This window comes from Calypte anna, chromosome 12 (genome assembly GCF_003957555.1).
Source record: "Calypte anna isolate BGI_N300 chromosome 12, bCalAnn1_v1.p, whole genome shotgun sequence".
Lineage (NCBI taxonomy): Eukaryota > Metazoa > Chordata > Aves > Apodiformes > Trochilidae > Calypte > Calypte anna.
Window position 1 is genome coordinate 20,860,392 of NC_044258.1, and position 23,608 is coordinate 20,883,999.

Below are 23,608 nucleotides of genomic sequence, written 5' to 3' on the forward strand. Positions count from 1 at the left end.
ATCCTCTGGTATGAAGTGATCACACTGCTCCCTTCTAAAGGAAAGCATAAAGCATACTGTCTCCTCTCATCATCCAGCATCCCAGGCTTCAGTTATTAGAGGGCACAGAACCAGATGGATACAGATAAAGACTACAAATGAAAACATGAAAACAGGCTGTTGTAGTACAAGAGTGTTAAACTCCCACCCAGAAAATAAGAAAGGGCATTAATACTACAAAGGCAGGTGGGCAGCACACAGGAGGAGGAAGCAACTCCACAGGCAAAAGCAACTGATGTGCACCAATGGTTGTGGCCTTTTCCTGAAGCATCATCAGAACAGAAAGTGCTCCCCAGCACCCAGAGCTCTGGCTGACATCAGCTGTCTCTGCAGGTGTCTGTCTGTCACCTCTAGAAAATAAACCCTCAGATGCTGTAGGTGACTGATGCACCTGGCCATGGCTTCAGCACTGCTCTCTCTGGAGGACTCTGCCTTGCTTGCTTCTTACCACACCCACACAAACAGGGTCTGTAGGGAACCATCCCTTCTGTTAAGGCTCTGCTGAAGAATAGAAATGCTTTTCTTCTCTCCTGCTCACATTCAGATATGCAGAATTCTCCCATTCCTTGAATTCATATCACTTTACACAAAGCAAAAATACGGGGCTTCCAGGCTGGCTGGGTACCACCTGGGTAACAGGAGACTGGGTGACACTCTGGGCAGCCCTGTGCCCTTCTGGGGGCTTTGTAGCCTTGTTTGAACCTCAGGCTATTGATGCTTCTGCCTCTCCTGTACAACACTCTTGTCACATTTCCCTTCTTATAACTGAGACTCCGAGACTGCACCTTGCATCTAAAGCACATCCACAAAAAAGCAGTGCCAGGAGCTCCTGTATTATCTATTTCAGCTGCTGGCTGTCAGCAGAGGAGCTTGTAGGTAAATGTCACTCTGATGCTCATCCACAGAGCCCCAGAGGCTACCGTGGGATATGCTGGCTGGAAGCTGAAGCCCTTCGCATGCGACAGAGGTGGTGTCTGGTTTTTAATAGATTCTTCCTGAAGCAGATTGCTAATTGCTCCTGATTGTTGCTCTTCTAAAATAAGCTTAGACTGCAATCTGCGCAGACAGTGCAGAGACTAATGAACCACCCACCCACCTGAAATTCAAACTTTAGCAACACAGAGAGGGAAGGCAGGCAGAGTCAGCTGCCACCCCGAGCCCCTCGCAGTGAGGATGCAAACCCAGTGCACAAGGGAGGAAAATGCATCAGCTGCACCCCTCACATCCCTGACTTCCTCCAGCACAGATCTCCTTGGAAGAACCATCAACCTCAGAGCCACTGCAGCCCCAACCCTGGCAAGTATTAGGGGAGCCTCATGCTATTTTGGCCCTATGCATCATCATCTTTAAGACCATGCAAGGCTTCCAAAAACAACCAAAAACCCCAATGCATTTCAGCATCCATATGCCTCCCAGCCTGCTCCAGCAGCAATCTGAGCTGTGCCCCAGGGCAGGGCTCCAGCCTCCACAACAGCTGCAGAACACATCCCAGCACTGCCATGCCTCAACCCTGGCCTCCAGCTTCCCCTGATGCTTTTTGCCAGGAGACAAGACAGTTCCCTTCCTTTCTCCCCGACTCCTTCTTGAGGCAAACCCAAACGCAAAACCTTAAGCATTAGCCAAAAATATTCCCATTTATCTCATGTTCTGTACACTTCAGTGTTTTGTTTTGTTTTTTTTTTCCTGGGAAGACTGCCTTCAGCCATGCTCCAGTTCTCTTTCCCATACTTAGGTATTTTTTTAAGGCTTCTGCTTGCTTTCCATGTGCACGTTCCTCACCACTGCTGCCCCAGACACTGGGCCCTGCCCAGGTGGCACAGCAATGCAGCTCTGCAGGGTAGCAATGCAGCAAGGGCAGAGATAACTGCAGTTCTCCACCACCTTTACTCCTATGGGCAGCCTCTCTGCCTGGCAACACTGAGGAATCTTCATCCCATCCTCCACTTCCAGCTCACTGGGAACAGAATCCAGCCCTCCCCACTCCTTTTCCTCACCATCCCTCCTATTCCTCCATTCCCTCCTATATTCTCCTCCATTTCCCAACATCCAGCTCTTCTGCCAAGCATTGCTGCCCTGGCATGGCTCCCACTCTGCCAACACCAGTCACTGGAACCCAGCAGAGCCTTCTCTGTGTTCCTCAGGAATAATCAGAAGATTCCACATCCTATGTTATTTACCTGGGTTAGACTTGCAGCAGGGGCCATCCCTGTGGGCACCTCTTCAATTCCAGTTATCTGGACCTGGAGGTGCACAGCCCCTCAGGTGGAGTCATCTGGGTGAGCATGGGTGGAGCTGAGTGGAGATGGTCAGACCCAAAACTTTGCTCATTACTGGAGATTTTCTGTTTTAAAGCTGTTACACTAAGGGCTTATTTACCGCTGACAACTCTCCCTCCAGAGGAGTGGAAACACAGATGTAGAAGTGACAGCATCACCACACTGGTGCACGTGAAGCCCATGTGCATCTGTGTGAGCTCCCTTCCACCAGCTGCAGAACTGCAGCACTTCAGCTGTTTCATTAATCTAACAGAGAACCAAAGAGAAATCAACCATTTAACTCTACACTACTTATCTTGAGAGCACCTTGTAATTACCAGTGCTGGTTCTCCTCTACCTGACAGCTTCTCAAAATATCCTGCAGATCTTCAGTACATCCCAGGACCTCCCATCTGCTTCCACCCCAGCTGCAGCTGCTGCACCAGCTATGGTATTTATATCCCTGCTCTGCTGATTCACTATTGTTCCTTGCTGATTTAAAAGCTGCTTTTGACAGTATCACTCAGAGTGATACTCTGAGTTATCACTCAGAAATGTATTTCTGACACTTTGCCCCTCTAAAACTGACCCAGAGGAGACATCCTTTGCCTCCTTCTGTGAAGAGGGGCATTGGGTATTTCCTTCTGGTACACTTCCTTTCCTCCTACCCACTTCAGAAGTTCAAAGGAACAGGATCCAGCTAAACCTGTCAAAAATGGTACCAGTTTGGCAAGAGAGCCGAGGACACACAGGGCAGTCAGCTCTCAGTGTGCCTAGTTTGATGCAGGGGACATCCATGAGCAGAGATGCAAAAAGCCACTGAGCTGCTGTTGTCTATGTCGAGTTCATGGACAGCTTCTTTCCAACCCTCTCTCCTGTATAACCTTCCCTTTGGTCCTAGCAGGCATGTCCACACAATGTTAATATTGCCAACACTAACTCTTCCAGAACCCCCTTCTGAAATACTGAGCTGCTCAGGACAGAACTTTCCTCAGCCCCAAGATCAGCTCTAGGGCTCAATATCCAGCTCATTCCTAGGACAGGGCCTGGCATTGGAACAGCCTTCTAAAAACACAAGAACAGAACTTTCCCTGCTCACTCCCAGCAGTGACTGATGAGAGGTTCTCAGCTATTTTAACAGAGCAGCACAATTGCAGTCTGTCTGATAATTGTTCTCTTCCTCTACCTGACCTGTGTGACAGGAAAAACTTCGCCTGATTTGTCAGCCTAAGAGCAAAAAAAGCAGTGGAATTACTTTGGAAAGTGTTTATTCATTGTTTCTGCATGTATGAAACCCCCACTGACAGCTCGACAAAAATCTGCAGAATTTCTCCTTCTAAAGTAAAAAAAAAATTGGAAGAGCAGAGTTGTTAGACAAGTACCTCATGGTTATCACAGCATGCAGTGACATGACCTTAATATCAACAGCAAGTCAAGCTTATCAAGACAACAACTTAATGTGTTTGCTTTGTCCAAGTAGCCTGTAGGCTCAGCTATTTTAAACATAATTCCCCAAGCCTATATAATATACGTGCAGCATGTTATATGTTGGTAGCATTCCAGACACGTGCTATCTTTTTTGCTCTAGCTGTTCTGTGTGCTGAAGGCATCAGCCACAAACTTCCTGATACTGCAACTGCAGAACTCAGTTTGTGACTGCTGTGCCTGGCCCACCAGCTGCTGCCCACCAGCCGGCTCCCCCTTCCATCCCTTCCCTCCTGGATTCAAGAGCCCTTTGTGCATCACTTGGTCATCATTTACTCTGCTGAACAGCATCACCAGGGACATTGCTCCAGTTCTCATGGCTTCAGATACTGATCACTTGCCTGGATCAACTCTCTTAAGAAATGAGTATCCTCCAGGCTCCTCACAAGGCCACCCTTTCCTTGCTTTGCTCCATATATATTTGTATTCTCTTCCATACATCAACTCTCCCACATGTACATGATTCTAAAATTTGTTTAGCACTCTCTCTTAACAGCTAGACCTAAGCTAAAGCCTAAATCTCACCCTCTCCAAACTCAGCATACACTTGTTGTATACAAGATCTCCTCTGTTCATCCCTCGAGCAGGACAGCCAAGCCACACAGCACCCTTGGCAAGGCAGCAAACCCTTCCTAGCCCCAGCGAGTGTGAGGGAGGAGCAGTCAGCATCACCCAGTATCTGCTGGGGCTGATCAGACACCTCAGCACCACTGCACAGGAGCACTTTCAAGCTCATTGGAAAAGAGAGGAGATTTATCTTGGTGAACTGAGAAAAGAAGGTTTTAACTGCTGAAGCACAGTGATAATAAAGCAATAGAAGGTCATTATTCTTCCCATCCAATATGCATGTGACCACCCAGGCCTCCAACTCCTGCTCTGTCCTCTGACCTAAACATAATCTCCCTGTTTCTTGCCCGTCTCTAAGAATTACTCACTCAGTATCTTCGCCTACCAAGGCACTCTTATTTCATCACATCACATTTAGCTTTCAGAGCAGCATCTACCCACTGTAACCCAGAGCAAAAAAAACAAAAATAAACCCAAAAAATTACCAAAAACAAACCCAAAACAAACAAAAAAACCCACCCTTGATAAGTATTTTGAGTACATGCTTCATGTGACACTTGGCTGTTTATCTTCATTGCCCAGCTCAAAGTCAGGCAAGACCAATGGTGACCTAGAGACAGCAACATTGCAAAGCACCACAGAGATGTGTGACCCTCTGAACAACCCCCAGGTCTGACTGAGTGTCATACATCACTCATTTGCACCCTACAGACAGAGGAACCACTTTCCATACCATCACCCCATAAGATGATGTTTTTCCTTGCTGAAGAGAGACAGAAGTTAAATGAGGAGCGTGAATGGGCTTTGGGAGTGGGGAGCACATTTAACAGATGGCCTTTAGCACCAATCATCAAACTGAGTTCATATAATTGCAATTTGAAGGAAAAAGCTGACAGTGACTTGACATGGCCTCTTACATTAAAAAGCACCATATTTCTCCTGTGCCATATCCCTATTCATTTCAATGTGTTATCATTCCCTGCTCCTCTTTTGAAAAGCAATCTAAATTCATATGAATTGGTAAAGGGTAATTATCCCTATGAATAATTAGTGCATGCTAATAAATTCAGAATAGGACAAAATGTTAAGTTTTACCAGCACTGACAGTTCTTGTTCCTGATGCCTGCTCCAGTAAAAGGGCACCTACTAAATGCTGACAAAGAACAGGGAGGACAGCTGCATCCTCACTGCAAGGGTGTCACTGTACAGCAAAGAACGTTTTGCCTAAAGCATGATTTCATCAAAGAATGACTGGTTTCTCTTAGCAAAACCCTATAGAAACTTGTTAAAGACACAAGATAGTACACAGAGAGGAAGAAGGTATTACCAAGAAGAGGAAAACAACGATTTTATCAAGAAAGAGAAGATATTGTTAACAAGAGGAAGAAAACAGAAGGCAGTGCTCGTAAACACTTGTCACTAACTCTCACTGTCCCAGTCTGCTGCTGCCCAGGCACAGCTCCATGCCAGTCCCTGCAGGGCAGGGTGAGTGCCCAGGAACAGGAATTGCTTCCATCAGCTCAGGCACTGCCACCACAGCACTCTGTTCCATCACCGTGCTCCATAGCCAGGCCCAAGAAAGTACTTAACATTTATATTTCCATTAAACTTTCTAAATCCAAATAGCTTCACACAACACTATTTATAGGGACCTCCAGAACAGAGATTGGATCAAATGGCACGCAAGAACAAGAAGAACCATTTAAGTGCTTTCTTAGCAATGGCAAGAAGCTCAGGTAAGAAGTAAGATCCTGCTTAAAATAAATAGCAGTTCAGCATTGTCTCCAAATTGCATTGCTACCTCCTCGAAGTCAATGACAGACATTCTGGCATCTCAATGGGAAAGTGAATTATAATATAAATAAAATATAAAATATAATATAAATATAATATAAAATATAAAATATTTTAAATTCAGTTGGAGTCCAGCTCACTATTATTTATTAGCATGCTTTTTAAGGAGTTTAAACGGGTAGCAGTATAATGACTCTAAAAGGGCCATTTCCCCAGGTCCTTCTCTGCAGAGCTGTTTTCCAGCCAGCTGGTCCCTGCCTGCACTGGTACCCAAGCCTGTTCCTCCCCACGTGTAGGACCTGGCACTTCTCTTTGCTGAACTTTAGGAGACACAATGCTGCCTGTCTCTCCAGCCTGTTGCTGTCCCTCTGAACAGCAGAACAACCACCTGGTTTATCAACCACTCCACTCCAGACCATGCTGCAACTTCTCTAAAACCCTCTGTCAAATATTTCAGGTGGAGGATTGCTGCACTGATTGCCTTCTTCTCCTGGGATACAACTGGACGCTAAGAAAAGCTTTATGATTCCTTTGCAGCAATTTCCTCCTTCAATCCTTTGTGCTGCCCCTTCTTCTGAAGTCCAGAGTTAGCCTAAGAGCTGATAGTTTTTCTTTATGGTGTAATTTCCAGTGGCTGAGGCCATGGCACACATCACTCCCTTACCCAGTCACCCAGCCAATGCAGCTAATGAAGCTGCCTTAAACAATATGATAAATGTATATGCTGATGAACCACAGCACTGCTGCTTTCCCATTTGTGTGCCTGCCTGACTGATGGGGTGTGAAAGCATCACCCATCATCCATCACACTGAAACCTACTCATCAGGTCCAGAAAAAGCAATTCACATCTCACATTCACAGAGCAATAGCAGGTACAAAAGGAGACTTATGCCACCCTCCAAACTCTTTGCTAAGCAAAATAATAACACTTTAGTCCAATGTAACTATTCGTTTTAGGAAGGATGCCCACTGGGTGCAGCACATGGCAGTGCAGATGCTGATCTGATTTCCAGGACAGTCAGAGCAGGTTTTGCTTGGATCACTCATGTACCTGACAGGTAGAAGTACAGTGGAAACACAGCTCAGGTGTCACGGCTCCTTTTCCAGAGGGAAGTTCTGCTCAGCATGGGAAAGGCAGGACTGAAGAAGACATGGTAACAGCCTACCCTGTATGAGGAGCTGCTGTGTTAGGGTGGCTGATAACTGGTCTGCATGAGCACAGAGGCAGATATGGAACAAGTCAGCTTCTTTTCACAAAATCAGATTTAGTTTAAATACTGGGGGAAAACAGAAAAGAGAACAATCAGAAACAGAGTAACCAGGGAGTGTGTCAGATCTCCCATCACTGCAGGTTTTTAGCGGCAGATTAGATGAGCATCTATCAAAGATGTCTGTGCTGTGAGGAAGATCTCAAGACAAAGAAGAGAGTCTTTTCAGGGGACAATAATAGACAGTTTAATAAGCCAACAGATCAAATATTAATTTGAAGGACAGAGGGCTGAAAAGTCTTTTTGGGTAGGCAGCCTGTTCCCCAGAGCCAGGGGACAGAACACCAAGGAGGACAGGTTACTGCTGGGGACACCCAGCTAACCTGGCTGTGCAGCAAACTCCCCTTACAAACACAGGGAAAGAACAGGCAAGAAATACAAAAAGGGGACCAGCTAGGAAATATTTCAGTGACATTCAGAGATGTGTGGTGCCTCTGGGGAGGAGGGCTGGGGCAGCTCGAGCATCTGCGCACACAAAGCAGGAGGCAGAGCTCTCATGGCCTTTATCTCTTTGATGGCCTTGTGCTTGTTCCCTTTTTGGGAAAATCACACATATGGCCTTCGGGGAACTAATTAAGTAAAACATGCTGAAGCTGAGGAAGGCAGCAGGCTAGGGACAGATCAACCAGGAGAAGCAGAGTGCAGGAAAGAAAACATCTGAGACCTTACAAATATTTTTCTAACACTGATAAAGTAACCTTAAGATCAAAACTGAGTTATACTTCTACTGGAAGTTTTTAAATTATAAATAAAATTACTATCATTTCAGTGAAAATATGTAAGGCTACAATTATTATTTTCCCTGAAATAATGTCAGTCTATGCGCTACGTGACTCTATCTTATTAGGGATAATTACAACTCTTGAGTTCACTGGAAGATGTCTCCTTAACTTACAATCCTTTGACTCAAACCAACAACTGAAACTAACAAAACAAGGTAGGGAAGTTGTCCTGTTCTGTTTCATTGTCCAAACTGAGCAACGTGCAAATACTGAAGCAAATTTAGCCATATATTTCATTAACAGTTATAAGCAAAAGACCTTCTTAAAAATACATGGGGTTTGTCCTGTAAGTTTTACTATGTTAATGAATTACTTTCTCTCCTTTCTATCCCAGATCCCTTTACACATAAATTATGTCCAGTAAGTTGTCTCCAGCTGGGATATTTACTAACTGCTGGTAAAGAGCAGCTGCATTATACAGAGCTACAAATTACGTCTTAAGGAGAAGAGGAGAAGACCATTACCATGGAAGTATAATTTTCTATCTGGCTTTAAAAACCAGTGAACAAAACCAACTCCCCATGCTCACAGCAGCATACAACCTCCATGTCCTTTAGCACCTCTCTGCCCTGCTGTAGAAGACCCAGGGCAGACGTGCTCCTTGGCAGGGCTTGGGGGCTCAGGACCATCAGCTCCATCAGCTCCTCGGGAACAGAATGTTAGCAACATCTCCATAACCACCTCACAGCCCATCCACCCTGCCCTGGGACACAGGCACTTGCAGCATGCTGGTTCCCATAAGAGGAGAACAGAAAAGACAGCATCATTTCACAGGAGCTGAGGGCAGAGGGGCTGAGCCCTGGTGCCTGCTGAGAGCTGGTGCTGCAAGAGACCCAGAGAGTTCTCTTTCTGTACTGCCACTGCTTGCTCCCTCCTCCTGCTTTTAGCTGTTCACTGTACCCAGTGGGACATCCTTATTTCATTTATATTTATAAAGGGCTGCAGAACATACCCCTGCCAGCAGGTCACCAGCAAACTGTCGCTCAGAACTGTAAAACCATGTGTTAACCATCTTGTCAAAAAATATTCTTCCCCATGGAGCACCGAATCTGTATTTTTCAGCAATAAACTACAGCCTGATGAGTAGGAGGAAAATAAAAAGGGGAGGCAAATCAAAGGGCTGTTACTTGTCTAATAATAAGTTTTTAAAAAAAAAAATCTCATTAAAAATCTGCTAGCAGCCAAGCCAGCACCAGGAAACAGGCACCGCTCAAGAGGGATGGGAAAACCACTGCTGTATCACCAGCACTGGTTTCAGCACCACATCAGTTACCAGTTTCAAAAAGCCCAACACCAACAGCCAGCACTGATGTGATACTGACGATCTGATATGCAGCCACCAAGGCCCTGCAGAGCCTGGCTGGGCTACCCAAAAGCAAGCTGGGCAGCACAGAGTGGACCAGGACCACCCTGCCAGGTCGACTCCTGAGCCATCCACCCCACAGAGGCCACTGCCCAGCACCACATTACACCACAAAACCATGGCAGGAATGTGTTTTCTCCACCAGACCTTTAATTGGCTGAACAGCTGGAGATTATTTTCTTGCACTGGGACAGACCCAGGCACCAACCCTTGATGAGGATTTGGGTTTAACTCTCTGCTGTGCTACCAAAAACCCTCTGACTTCACACACTCAGTTTTTGCATCCCACGTCAAGGGACTGGCAGGTACCAGGCCCCCTGACCATCTGGGCCACCACCTCAGCCCCTGGAGGAAACATGGACGTGTCCTATCTCACATTCACACTGCAAGACTAGTTCACCACTACAGAAAATCTTGTTACTATGGTGACAGGGAATTTAAAAAAAACAACCACAAAACCACTTATATTCCTTTAAACACAGGTTTCCATATGCAGATTGCAGTATTCTCTACTTGCAGTTCATACTGATTTATGATTTACTCACCCAGTTCTTCAGCCAGCTAGCACAAACTGAGTGATTATTTATAAATATAAAAGCTAAAGTTAATTCCTAGATATATCACAAACAAAAATAGGCCTGAATTTATCACACATATTATTCCCAGTGACTAATACTCTCACCTCCAGTTTTAGGTTGAAACCTAGTTATGCTAATATTAATTACTTAATTTAGGGGGCAACTCTTGCCTGCTTCCCTCAGAACAAAATTCATTTACATACGCATGTCTCTGTTCTGGGTTTTTTGTGGATAACACATAACAAACAAGGAACAGAGGCTTTTAGTGAATGCTTCTAAAATTCACTATACTCATCTTGGAACTGCTGGCCTGAGGGTGAAATCAGTACTGATTCACAATGCCTCAGATCTTTTTTAAGCTGCAACTGAACATTCATAGAAAAATGAAAAACAGTCTGAAACAGTCCAGCCCTACCAGCTGTGACATTTTTTCAGTTCCACTGTCCTGACACCACATCCATTTTTTCCCTTTTTTTTGAGCTTTTTCAAAGCTGAGTTCCAGGAACCCACACACAGAAACAGAAGTCTCCCACCCCAAACACCTGCCTACCTCTCCTGTCTATTTTCCACATGAAACCTGGCAAGAGGCTGCAGCTCCCCAGGAGGACTCCAGCCCCTCCTCAATCATCACACAAGTGCAGCCACAGCAGGAGCCACACTCCCAACATGCCACAAGGCTCTGGGATGGCTGATGCCAAGAAACAGCACTCCAGTGTTTTACCTCTATTTAGTTTACATAGTATTTGATGCTTTAAACATCAATTCTCCCTGTGCTATGAAGAGCACGTGTACAAACATGCCTGCAGAAAGCTGCCGTGCAGCTCCAGACGATGCTGGCCTGAGAACCCCTCAATAACTCAGCAGCAGCAATAAAGGCCTCATATTGTGCTGGCAGTGATATCAGGCAGTCCACACCAGATGGATGTATTTGTAAATAAGGCAGATCAGTTTTGTCAGGTTGTAATTGGTTTTAGAACAAGCAATTCCCATGAGACAAACAACAATTAAAGAGCATGAGCTCCCACAGTGAGCAACACTGAGTGGGTTTTTAAGAGAGGACAAAAGCAGAGGAGAGATGGAAGGCTCCCAATGACACCAAAGGTTTCACCCAACTTCACAGCAATCAGGAGCACAGACCCAGGTCCCTGTTGTGCCCTCCCTCATCAAGGAGATATCCCACGCATGCCCAGTGCTCCCATGGGGCAGGATGTGTTTGGGTGCAGTACGACCCACAGGTAAGCTGGACACGTTACACTGGCTACAGAGTGAAAAAGAACATTGGCCACGAGCTGTCAGGGACCCAGCCTTACGTTTTCTAAAGTTTTTGACCGCTGCAAAATTCTCTCCTTGTGGCTGGTGCCTCAGGAGGGGTTCACCATCTGCTATAGGTTCCCTCTCCCATCTGACACGGATGTCATCTACCCCGTGTTTGTAAAGCAGTAGGGAGCTGCCTCAACAGCACAATCCATGCCACGTACAAGAACATGCCATATGCTTAGGAAGAGAGACAAACGTGCATTTTTCTTCCTCTTCTTCCTACTCACCCTTAGATTTGAGCTGACCTCTTACACGAAACAGATTCTTATTATTTCAACAATATCTCAAACTGCTGTCCCCCAAGCACAATGACTACACAAGTATTCTTTTTCTCATGGTTTCACTTTCAGAGTTTATAAGATGCCATTTTCACTCACAGTATGTTTGCCTATGTTTTTTCTTCAGGGATTGTAGCAAGAGTAGGTCAAGAGCACAGAAGCACTGCACACAAAAATCTGTTTTTAAAAGTGTGAATCACAGAGAACCATCAAGCAAGGATGTTAAAAGAAGCAATGCTTCAGAAGAAGCTGCTGCTGAGAGCCTGCTTCCGAATTCACTTGACATACTGCAAGTTGAAACTGGTTCACCTCTGGTATTTATTATTCTTCAGTTTTTGCCACACTTTCTCAGTTTTTTCCTGAACTACTCAAAAAAATACAATTACAGTGGGAGATCCTGATTCCCAGTTCATGTTATGACAGCAGAAGTCCCCATACACCTTAACTGGTAAAAAACCAATAGGGCAGTAACTACAGCCCCTAGAAAACACTGGCTGTATTCACAGTGTAAAGTGAAGTAAAGAACAGTAAAAAATGGCTAAAGGAAAATGTGGCAAACTAAAAAGTTAAATACAGAAACTCTGCAAGATTAACTGTTAGAACCATTTCAAAGAGCCCTGACTGGGAATGCCAATGGTCTTTGTTTTCCTCAGGGTGCAACACTGGCTGTACACAGACCCTCCACACCAGGGCCACAGGCTTGCAGACTGACCTGAAACACTAGGTTCATCTTCACCATGATGGACATACTCAGCCCCAGCCCCAAACAGTGCAGATCCCCTGAGATGTGGATCAGGGTGGTTTCCATCACAGTGATGCCAGCTGTCCCAGCTCAAGCAGTACTTTTGTGACAGCACCTGAAACCATCCTGAACCTACCCTATGTGATGGAGGAAAGCTCAGATTGCAGGTTTGCTCTCTCCTGCAGCTGCAGTCCATCTCCAAGCTGTGAGGTTAAGCATTACTTGCACCATGGTGGTGAAGATTCCATCTGTTTCTTGCACCACAGAGAGGAACACTTTTGTTCTGCCCCAAGGAGCCAGAACCTCCCTTGAAAACAGGAAGCAGCAGCTGAGTCAAGCCAAAACAGGGCAAGAGGCAGCCAGGGACCTCACCGTGGCTTTATCTCCCAGATCAGCCCATCAGACCATTTTCTAGACCTCACAAAAGAGCCAAACTTCAAAACAGATGGTTAAAGGAGAAGCACACAGCAGACACACATCCACCCAACCACTGGAGCAGCACAGAAGACACAACTGACCAAAGCAAAGGGCTGGTGCAACAGAGGCAGCTTCTAGTCCAGACTTCTATCCCTACTTCCTTAACCACCACCCTCTTGCCCAAATCTCTGTGCCTCTGCACCTCCCCATCAGCCCCAAACTCCTGCCTGCTCTCAGAATCACTGGCAAAGTAAAAATCATTAATAGTCCTAAACATTTTGGAAACTATTACATGGGTATTACAGCAATGCTGGTGTTACTTAATCCAGTGCCTCTCTCAGAGCATCATTGTGATGCTGCAGGGGAAGCTCTAATGTACCCAGCCAACTGTGCCAATGCTCTACATGGGGACAGAAATTGCTTTCTGGATCTCCTAGCAATCACATTCCACCCTGAAGCATGAATATTTGATTGTGGCTAAGCTCAGCATGCTTAACTGTTACATAATATTGACTGTAAAAGTACTCACCCTTCTGAACATATGCCCATCATTAGGCAAAACTGCAAAATAAAAAACATCCATCAGGATATTCCAGCGTATGCTTGGCAGTGTAACCCTATGGAGCAGCAACATACAAATACCTTCCCTTAAGGGACCAGCACTCTCTGTACACTACACCACTGCTGAAGTGCTCAATGGGACAATCAGCAGGTCTTCCACCTACAGAGAGCCACACCAAAGGAGGAGACCTTTGCCAGACCTCCCACCCCTTCCTGCTTTGAGGGGTGGGTGCAGAGAGGCTCCAGCCACTGCGGGGTGAGGAAGCAAGGGGACTGAGTGACCCCTCACACCAGGCAGGGATTGGGCACAGGTTTCTCAAGGCCATGAAGCACCACATCCCACAGGAAGGGGTTTGCTTCAAACCCACAGCACCGTATTTGAAGGCAGCAGGGTTTGGTATTTTCCAAACAAAAACACTCCATCGTTGGTCAGTGCAGGGCTTTCCCAACCCTTTCATGGTTGCTTAGGGCATGCTGTCCCTCCAGAGGAGTGAGCATGTTCTCCCAAACCAACAGAGGCAAAATCAACTGCCTGCAATAACACTGGTCTCAGAAGGGCAAATATGTCATCAACTAACAGCAGATCTCCTTCCAGTGGAGGTCAACTGCTAAGTGGCCCACAAGCAATCCTTCCAGAGTTCTGCAGGCAAACAAGAATAGAAAATGGGGAGTCTAAGAGAAAGCTAAATATTCTCCATGCTCTTGGCAGGACAATTCTTGTAGGCAGTATTTCTTCCTTCACTAGCTGACCAGCTAAACCAACAGCAATCTTCCAATACTCTGACACAGCTTTGCCTGTGTCCACTTCCCACTCAGACCAAAGCAGTTGGCTCAAAAAGTCAAAGCACTGTTTTCCACCTTGTCCTGAGCTTCAGCCTGCTGTTTCACACCACAGTCCCACACATCCAAATAGGATTCCTCTGCACCAGGCTTCACCTCCTGATCATCACTGTCCAGCAAGTCCACCCCAAGCTCCTGCAGCTTTCAAGTCTGCCACACTGCCAACACGTTAAAATGACAGCTGAGTTTTCCTTCTCTCCCAGATCAGATAAAAGGTCTCTCTCTCCTCTCCTTATAAAATTTCAAACATTAACAAGTTTGTCTTTGAATAAAAACATTCTCTAGGCTTCTTCACAAATATCAATTAACCTTTTTTCACACAGAGAAAAATCTTGAATTCTTCTAGAGAACACAAAAGAACACACCAACAGTTTGATTCTCCATTCTTACTCTTTTATGACTTCTTCTGTAATCTCAATGATTAAATTATGTCACTAGAGTTGAAATTCCCATGGAGTAAAAAAAGGGGAGATTGCAACACAGACTTCTTCCCTAAACCCAGTTTCATTTAAAGCCACTTGGTCACTGGACAATTGGACAGCAAGTCCTACCTGCTGCAGTAGAACTTTGCCTGAGCCAAGAGCATTAAACATCACCAACAAATACCCCAGGGTTTGTTCCCTCATCCTCAGCTGCTGACAGGACTGTAAGCTCACCAAAGTTAGAGTCTTTCCCTGAAAAGCATTTCGTTGATATGGTACACCAGCTTTCACCACACAGGAAGGCAGAATTCCTGTCACCTTGGGCAGGGGAAACATTTTCATTCCTAGCAAGGGCTGTTATTGACATGAAACAATTATTGATTAGCCCAGTGCATTCAACAGAGAAAAATTGATGTGCACACAAAGGCCAGCAACCCAAATCATCTTAACTGGTAATCTTGAGCTAAGAAATCTGTTCTTCAGATCAACCTTCTCTAAAAAAAGCCAAGAGCAGAACTCTAACCTCAGTCTCTAACACACACCGCAGAATGGCCTCAAGACCACAAATAAATCTTCAAACAAACAGAGCTAATTAATACTACAACATTTAAAAGAAAACCAAAACTTTGGGGCTTGTTCAAGGGGGAAAGGCCACTGCTTCATGATACTCATAGCCAGAAATATCTGCTTGTGATCCTCCAATGTATGATACTGTTCCACAGAGCTGGACCTCAGAGGTGGGGCTGGTCCAGCAGACTGGAAAGGCAAGGGAAAACCTTCTTTTCCCTTCATGGGAACAATTAAAGCCAGAGACCTCCTGACCTCTGGTCATTCACATGTTTTCTTTTTAAACATTTACTCCTGCTAACAAAGCAGGATAGTAAACCAATACGGAGTCTCACCTCATCACTTCAGTTGGCTTTGCTGGCTGGATAACAACCCAAGCAAGAGCTGTATGGATGCAGTCCTGGCCCTGGGGAGCTGCAACCCTGGGTGATACCAGAAGCAGCAGGATCAGCAGCCACCCCGAGCTGCAGCCCTTCTCCTCCACTTGTCTTACACAGGCCACAGAGGCTGAGAGGCCAAGAGGGACAGAGCTCAACAATTAGGGATGCTCAACTCTCCTCTGTCTGATGTAGACACAAGCAAGAAACTGCAGACAATTTAACACTATAGTGGTTCTAACAGCTTTCATCACTGAGCTTTCCAACACAGCTGCCATTGCTACAAAGAGGGAGTGATATTTTACAGAGCCACTTGGCTTGTAAGATGATTAGAGTGTCTGCAGTCCCTTGCTACACATATGACAGTTCTTCCCAAAGCCAAAGGTGAAAAAGGAAAGTAAAACCTTTCCCCCTTCCCCTCTTCAAAGCTATTCTTTGACTCCAAAGGAATGGGGAGTGATAGACACCAGTGCAGATTCTTTTCTGGAGCTGTTTGGGCACAGAGGGACTCTCCCAGCTCACAGACTAACAACCCACAGCACCAAATGTCTCCATGGAGAATCTCCCTGAATGTCAGGCTGACTTCAGCAGCCAGGCAGGGAGGGCAGTGAAGCTAACAGAACAGTTTTGTCCTTAAGGGAGGCACTCAACAGCACAAGATGTGTAAGAAAGAGAACCTCACAGTACCCTCCTCCCAGTTCCTGGGTCCCCCAGTCTGGGGTTCCCCCCTGGGAACCTCACACCAGTACAGACAGACACAGAGGACAAGACCTGGCAGAGGCACTGCCCCCCAGAGCTGTATCTGGGAACCCACCTTCTCCAAAGAGGCCAGGACAGAAGCACCCATTTCCCTAAGGAAATCGTAACACCACACCATTTACATGGATCTGTTTTTAAAACAAAGGGGGAGATTTAAAACACAGAGGATGATTTGACACAAAGGGGGGTGGTCTAAAACAAAGAGGGATGATTAAAAACCTCTCCCTCCTGCCCATGGACAGGATCCTAACAGCTGCCTCCTCACTGATGAGCAATGACAAGGCTGGGATAAATAATGAGCCTGTATATCCCCAGCCTGGCAGGCCAGGGCTGCTGTGCCATTTTTCACATGAGCTCTGAAACCAAGCTGCTGACTGCTCACAGTCCTTAAACCATCCCACAGCACTGTGGCACTTAGAAACACACCAGCCCTATCACACCAACAGGGTCCCAGCCCAGGGAATCTACTACAACCACATCAGCCCCCTCAGCATCCTCATCCCACACTTCACTGCCCATCCTAAGGCAGGGAGATGCTCAGCTGCTGCCTCTTCCACTCATGGCAGCTGTCTTACAGAGGTGGGAAAGGGACACCAAAAAAGCCATCTCGGGCCAGTTTTTCAGATAAAAGTTTACTAATGAGGTTCTTGGAGATGTGAACAGCTCAAAGTGTGTCCAAAGCAGGAGCAGCTGGTGATGACTGGAAGCCCTAAGGGGGTCACCAGTGACAGGTACAACCATTGTTACCCTCCCTGTGTCCTCCCTCCCTGCTATGATACACACCAGTAACACACAGAGGTGGGGCACACACAACACCATGGGTATTAGGAAGAAATATCCCTCTTTTAAAGAGGAAGATTTGGCTGGCAGCTCTGCAAAAGCCTCACTGGGATTAAATCAGCTCTGGAGAATTTCACAGCCACCCAGGCTGTAAGAAAGAGGAGGTGACTTCATGCCAGTTTTTGCTGGAGAGTGGCAGAAGGACAGGACTGCACAGGTTGCTGCACCCTTCCCCAGCCCCATGTTTCCTGAGTGCCTCTGGAGCTGGGAAAGCATTTCAGGAGGCGATTGCTGATGCTGCCGTGGGTGGTAGCTTGACAAACAGCTCCTGAAACAAAGCCAAATTCAGGCAAGAGAGAATTAAGAGCTCGAGGGGGAGGGTTTCCCCCGCCTTCAATGGGCCAGCAGAAGGGGAGAGTAAATCCTGCTTCTGATAGGTGCTAAAACTGCACACACAGAACTTAAAATATTACACCTTGCAGAGGCTTATAAATATCTGTTAAGCACCTGAATTGCATTTGGTGCTGCCACTCTTACAGCCCTTAAAACCCCTTCACCTGGAACCAGGACTAGCTACAGGCCATGAATAAGAGTTGTAAGAGGTTTTTTACCATTAGCAGGAAAGAAGGGCAGATTGATAAATAATGTCTGCTGCACCCAGGTACCTGCCTGCTATCAGGAAAAGCAACAGTTGAGCTTGCAAGGATCAAATCTTCCTCTTTTGTATTGAAACACAGCCATCAGCTCTCAACAGACCACATGCTCACTCCTCCTGGCCCATCCCAGACAATTAAGCCAATGGAAATTTTCTAACTGTTTCTGTGATTAATATTTAGCAGTTCCAAAGAGCTGGAACTTTCCTTTTTCTTTTGCACAGAACCATTTTATTAAATGGACTGACAGGTTTTAAGCCATGATGCCTTCTCCAACTGGCAGCCAAGCTTCTCTCCTGAGCAAGCCATAACCCCTGATAATAATTTGGTGTGGTATCCTATTTGGAATAATAAAATTTTTCTGAGCAAAGTGGAATGAGAGCACTAGGTAGGAAACAATGACATTAAAGAAGGGATGCAACTACTGCACTAGACAAGGTAAAATGAAGCCAACAAGCAGTGATAACTTAAACTGCAGTTCTCCCATGGAAATGGGAGAAACAACCACATTGGTATTCTTGGACCCCAGGTTTGCAAGCCTTTTTAATCTTTTGATATGCTAAATCCATCAAAACTTAAGTTCTATTATCAATTTACACAGCCAATAAGAGCCCTATAAGTGCAAGAAATCATTCTTTTACCACTCTGAAGCCAGAAGCAGCATGGATAGACTATGGGCTTCAGGATCTCCAGGGATCTCCAGCCATATGACAGGAGATGCTATTGACTCGCAGCAGTCTGCCTGCCAACAATAACCAAATAGATGATACCATGACCTGAATCTTGCCAGGGTTAAAGAAAAGCTTCAGGAAGCAATACAAAATTAAACAGCCAATCAACAGGATGCCAAATTTCTGCAAGATTTACAATGCTGTACCACAGACAGTTGCATCTACATAATTAAAACTGGTTAGTTTTGCTGTATTAAAGCAACAAATCATGCATTCGACAGTAGTGAGAAAAAGACATTAACTCACCTTACTGGCCAGATAGGCCAATTAAAGTGGTCTAAAACATCTGAAAACACCGACTTTAAATTGTGCATCTGAGGATATATTCTAACACCAAAAGGACTGCATTCTGTGTTACACGAGCAGCTTTAACGGGGAAGCTGCAAACAGACAGATGTATCTTTATCAACATTTTTAATGCAACCATTCCCATCTGCAAACCTAAAAGAGACAAATAGGAAAGTCTGTCTCCTGAAAGGTACCCATAATATGTCATTTCTGGTACAGTCAAGCAGACACCTGGTGCCAACCCCGAGGCCAGCTCTCCCCTCCAGACAGCTGCAGAAGGATGCAGCCCGGCAGCATAGGGGAGGGATGGACTTCAGACAGACAAATGGATGCAGGGTAAGTGACGGGAAATTAACCCCACAGGAGGGACCCAACAGGGGGGTGTGCCCTGGAGCAGTCCTGGAGGGAGGTTCCCATGCAGGGACAGAGGGAAACGCTGCGGATTGCTGCAAGGACAGACAGACCGCAGCAGCCACCCGCACCGACCAGAAGGTGTTTCCACTGCTAAAAACGAAGCAGCACTGCCCCGGAGCCTCAGCACCCTGCATCCCTGACACCCCCTGCATCCCTGACACCCCCCCCCGCATCCCTGCCCCAGCCCTCTCTGCCGGAGTCTGTGCATCAGACAGCTCTGGCACCACTCCCCTCTATCTTTTCACTGCATTTCCAGGACAACTCCTTCCCTCCGTGAGAAACGCGGGGACAACTCTCCAGGGAGGGAAAGAAGATAGGGAGCCATTACAGCTGATAAATCACCCCTGTGCACAAAGATTATTCACCAGTTAAACTCTGCTCACGCCAATCGTGCTCCCCACACAGCTCCGGGGATCAGCCATTTGTTACCGCAGCACCCGGAGCTCAGGAGGGCAGGGCAGGGCTCAGCTCCCATCCTGCAGATATTGACAGCCTGGCCCCAGACATCAGGGACTTTCTGCATCCCAACAGCCACAGCAAGAGACCTTGCAGCAAAACTTCCCTAAAAATCAGTCCAAGCTCTACCCACACTCCCATTACTCCCAGGTGCCCATCGGGCTCCTCCAGTAACACCTGAGCGGCCGAGGGGCTGGTGGACTCCAGGCACTGCTGCATGGTTCTTGCCTTGCAAGAGCCCCTGGTGCTGGCTGACACCACACAGGCTGTGTCAGACAATGCTGGCACACACCCTGACCTTTTCCAGTCCTCCCTGACATCCATCTTTGAAACACATTTTAAACACACCTCTGCTGGCAGTTACCTTCACATCCACCCGTTCCCATGCATTCCCTGCAGCTCACATCCAGGGTTTGCCACCTCTCTCCCTGTTTTTCTTCATCACACCACAGGGACCACCACTGTGCTGTGTTCAGGGTTCAGCCCAGCCCTCAGTAACAAGACATCACTTCTTCACATTCTCATCTTTTACCATCTTCATACATCAGCTCTTCCATACCAACATTTTGTTTCCATTAGCCTCCCTTGCCACCACACCCCCTTTTCTTTCTCCCCATTTCTTTTCCATTTTAGTCTTTATCTGGAGATTTGGGTGTCCATTTCACCACGATGGTAGGGGTCTAGATATGAATAGAATAATGAGTAAATCCCCAAAGGAAATGAACAGGCTATCTGGGATAATGAGGTGACCAACATGAAAACCCAAGGTTGAGCCAAGAGAGATCAGGCCTTGTAGCAGGGGGTGCAGAAGTGGATGTGGGTGGTCATGATCACTGCCACAGCCACAGAGAAGGTTTAGATGATGACAAACCCTCAAACAAAGCAAAAGGCCCATTCCCTGCACAGAGCATCCTCAGCAGCCAGGCCTCCTCGGGTCCCTTCTCACACACCAACCAACCAGTGACCTTTTCACTAGGACTTTCCACACAGTTACATTTTGTCCCACTGCTCCTACTTAATGATGAAACACACACTAGGGACAACAGACTTGCGAGGACCAGAACTCCTTGACCTCATCGAGGTCACCCTGTGGCCATGCCAGCCTTGTGACAGACCTGAGGTGATGGAGCTGCCACCACCTCCCAGGCAGCACAGCCAGATGCTGGGTCTGACTCCCCCTGCCTCACCCCTGACCACATCCAAATCAACTTTTACTCAGATGGAATTACAGACCAAGCACCCTAAACCAGAAAACAGACATTTCTGGAGGTATAATTAGGCACAGAAGAGTATCAAGGAAATTATTACCAGCCCATCAGCAAACTCTGTCTGCGTTATAGCTGCCCAAAAAAGCAGCCCAAAACGTGATCACTGTGGTGCAATAAAACACCCTTATACACAACCCCAGCATCAAGAGTCTAACATATGGAAACCATGAGGCTACAGAAGCCGGGCCAAGAACCATCATGGCAAATGAGTATTCCAGTTACAAAGAACAACAAGAAAAAAATACTGGAGATGTCTGCAGTGAAGCTTTTGGAACAGATCAGACCCAGTCCTGCCTCCAGCTACCTCACTGCAGCCCCGAGCATCCGAGAAGCAGGAACCACCTGGCCCAGGCCATCTTCAAGAACAAGATGAAAACATGGCACAGTTGCTTTGAATAAACGCAAAACCCCTCCCATAACACAGAACAATACCACAGGCTAAAAGAATATTTCCTCTGTTTAACTGCAGGGTGCAATAACATCAATTTGCCCAAATTACACACAAGCAGAAAGGTAATTGGCACTATGCAGAGCATGTTGTGACTGTTATATCACTCTTCGAAGCTAACTACAAAAGACTGAAAGGCAAGAAAATAAACAATGGCACGAAATCAGACAGCCCCTTCCCCAAAATCCTTCCATCTGCCATTGCACTGCAGAATCTCACAGTGCTGGGTGTGCAGAGAAGGCATCACCCAGCTGAGCTCAGGAACCAACACGTCAAGTGACCTCTAGAGAAAAGAGGAAAGGTGTTTGCTTTGCACATTCAGGGGTTAATTCTCAGGAAAGCTATTTCATAGTTTTCCTTCACTCTGTCTTAACCAGAAACTTAAACATAACAAAATGGTGAACAGGTACCTAAATAAAACAAATCAAATGGAGATTTGAGCCAACTTTATATAATAGCAGGGGGACCTGAAAGAGACAGCTTGTTGAGAAAGCATTAAGCAAGCAGTTCGGTACCCTCAACCTGAAAGGGGGAAAGGAATTATTACCAACTAACAGAATTATGGATCCTTGCAAGGGCGAGTAGATTTTCAAACTGAAGCTATCAAAAGGTATCAGTAAACACAGCTTGCTAATGATATTAAAAATCCTATTTCTGTAATAGAGAGATGGCTACACAGAGGCCAATACTCTGTGTGGCCACACACACTCCCACACAGCACCTCACCAGCCTGCAGACATTTGTGATGTTTCAGAGGGCACCAACTTTCCAGAATAAGCTTAACTGCTAAGAAAATTAATCTGGAGCCCGGTATTTGAGGCTCAGTGGTCTCAAAGCACACAGCCTTTAATTACACCCCTCCAGCATTCGGAAACAGAGCGGGGCTGCTTCAAAGGTCTTCTCGCTGCGACACCCGGTCTTGCATAATAACGACCGTGTCCCCCGGAGCCTGCTGCGGGGCCGGTGTTCGGGAAGTTCCTTACATAAGACCCGCAAGATCAAGGCGCTCCCCCGCGGGGAGGCCCCGGCCGCAGCCCCGCAGCCCCCCGCAGCAGGCAGCTTTCCCCTGGGGAGCCACAGCCTTGCCCGACCGCACCGCGGCGGCCCCGCCCGGGGGTGATGCTGGGGCGGGTGCGGGTCACGGCCCCACCGCCCCGCCAAGCGAGACCCTCCCCGCCAAGACCGGGCTTTAACGACCCGCCCGCACAGCCCCGCACGGCTCCGGCCGCCGGTACTCTTGAGACCGCAAGAGGGGACAGGGAGCGTTGCGGGCTCCCGTAGCCGGAGCCCCGATCCCGCGTTCCCCCTCTCAGGCCCCGCGCCCCGCCCGCCCCGCACACAAAGGCGGCTTCGCAGCCCTGCCCGTCCCGCAGCGCGGCGGCCCCGCTCCCCACCTTTGACTTGCGCCTCGTAGTCGGCGATGATCTCTTTGTCCTTCTTGAACTTGCCCTGCGATGACATGGTGCGGGAGGGCGCGGGCTCCGCCGGGACACCCGCTCCGCGCACCGCACCGCCGGCCCCGCCGCCGTCTCACCCGGCCGCGGCCCCGCTGCCGCCCGCGGCTGCCTTCATTGGCGGCGCCGGGGACACCGCGCAGCGCCGCCGCCCTCAGGAGACGAGATGAGTCCTTGCCGAACCGAACCGAGACCAGCCTAGCCTAGCCCAGCTCAGCCCCGCCGAACCGAACCGATCCCCTCCGCGCCTCACGCAGCCGCCTCGCTCCCCGCTGCCCGCCGCCAGCCGAGGCGGAGCGCTGGCGCCGCTCCCGCGCTCAGGTTGCGCGCGAAGGGGCGGGGCCGCCGTGAGGGGCGGGGCGGGCGGCCTCGCGCCCCCTCCCCTCCTTGGGCGCCCCGCGGGAAGGGCCGGGGCCGGGGGGGGCGGGAAGGGGGACGGGGGGGGACAACGGGACCCCCGGCTCGGCCCGGTCCCGCCCCGCGCTATCGAGGCGCTGTTAATGAGGGGCCCAGCCGCCGCACCGGGCGGTCCCCGCAACCGGGCGGTGTGCGCCTTCCCCCGGCCGGGGGTCTGCACCGCCCGCGCTCCCCAACCCCCGGAGGGGCGAGGGGCTGCGCTGCTGCGCCCAAAGCTTTCCGCATCCCGTGGAGAAGCTGTTCCTCTGGGGAGAAAGCACCAGATAGGGCAACATTAGCGATGAGGT

The 23,608-nt window shown here is 47.8% G+C and overlaps 1 protein-coding gene across 3 annotated transcripts in view; it reads right to left on the reverse strand.

The window, feature by feature from the left end:
• The window catches only part of SRGAP3 (SLIT-ROBO Rho GTPase activating protein 3), an 84,080-nt gene extending 61,147 nt beyond the window's left edge, over positions 1 to 22,933 (reverse strand). For all 3 annotated transcript variants that reach the window (XM_030458564.1, XM_030458566.1, XM_030458565.1), the window contains exon 1: positions 22,845 to 22,933. In XM_030458564.1, coding sequence (XP_030314424.1) covers positions 22,845 to 22,911 — 67 coding nt within the window. In that variant the 5' untranslated portion in view covers positions 22,912 to 22,933. The remainder of the gene's footprint in view (positions 1 to 22,844) is intronic.
• Between the last annotated feature and the right edge of the window lie 675 nt (positions 22,934 to 23,608).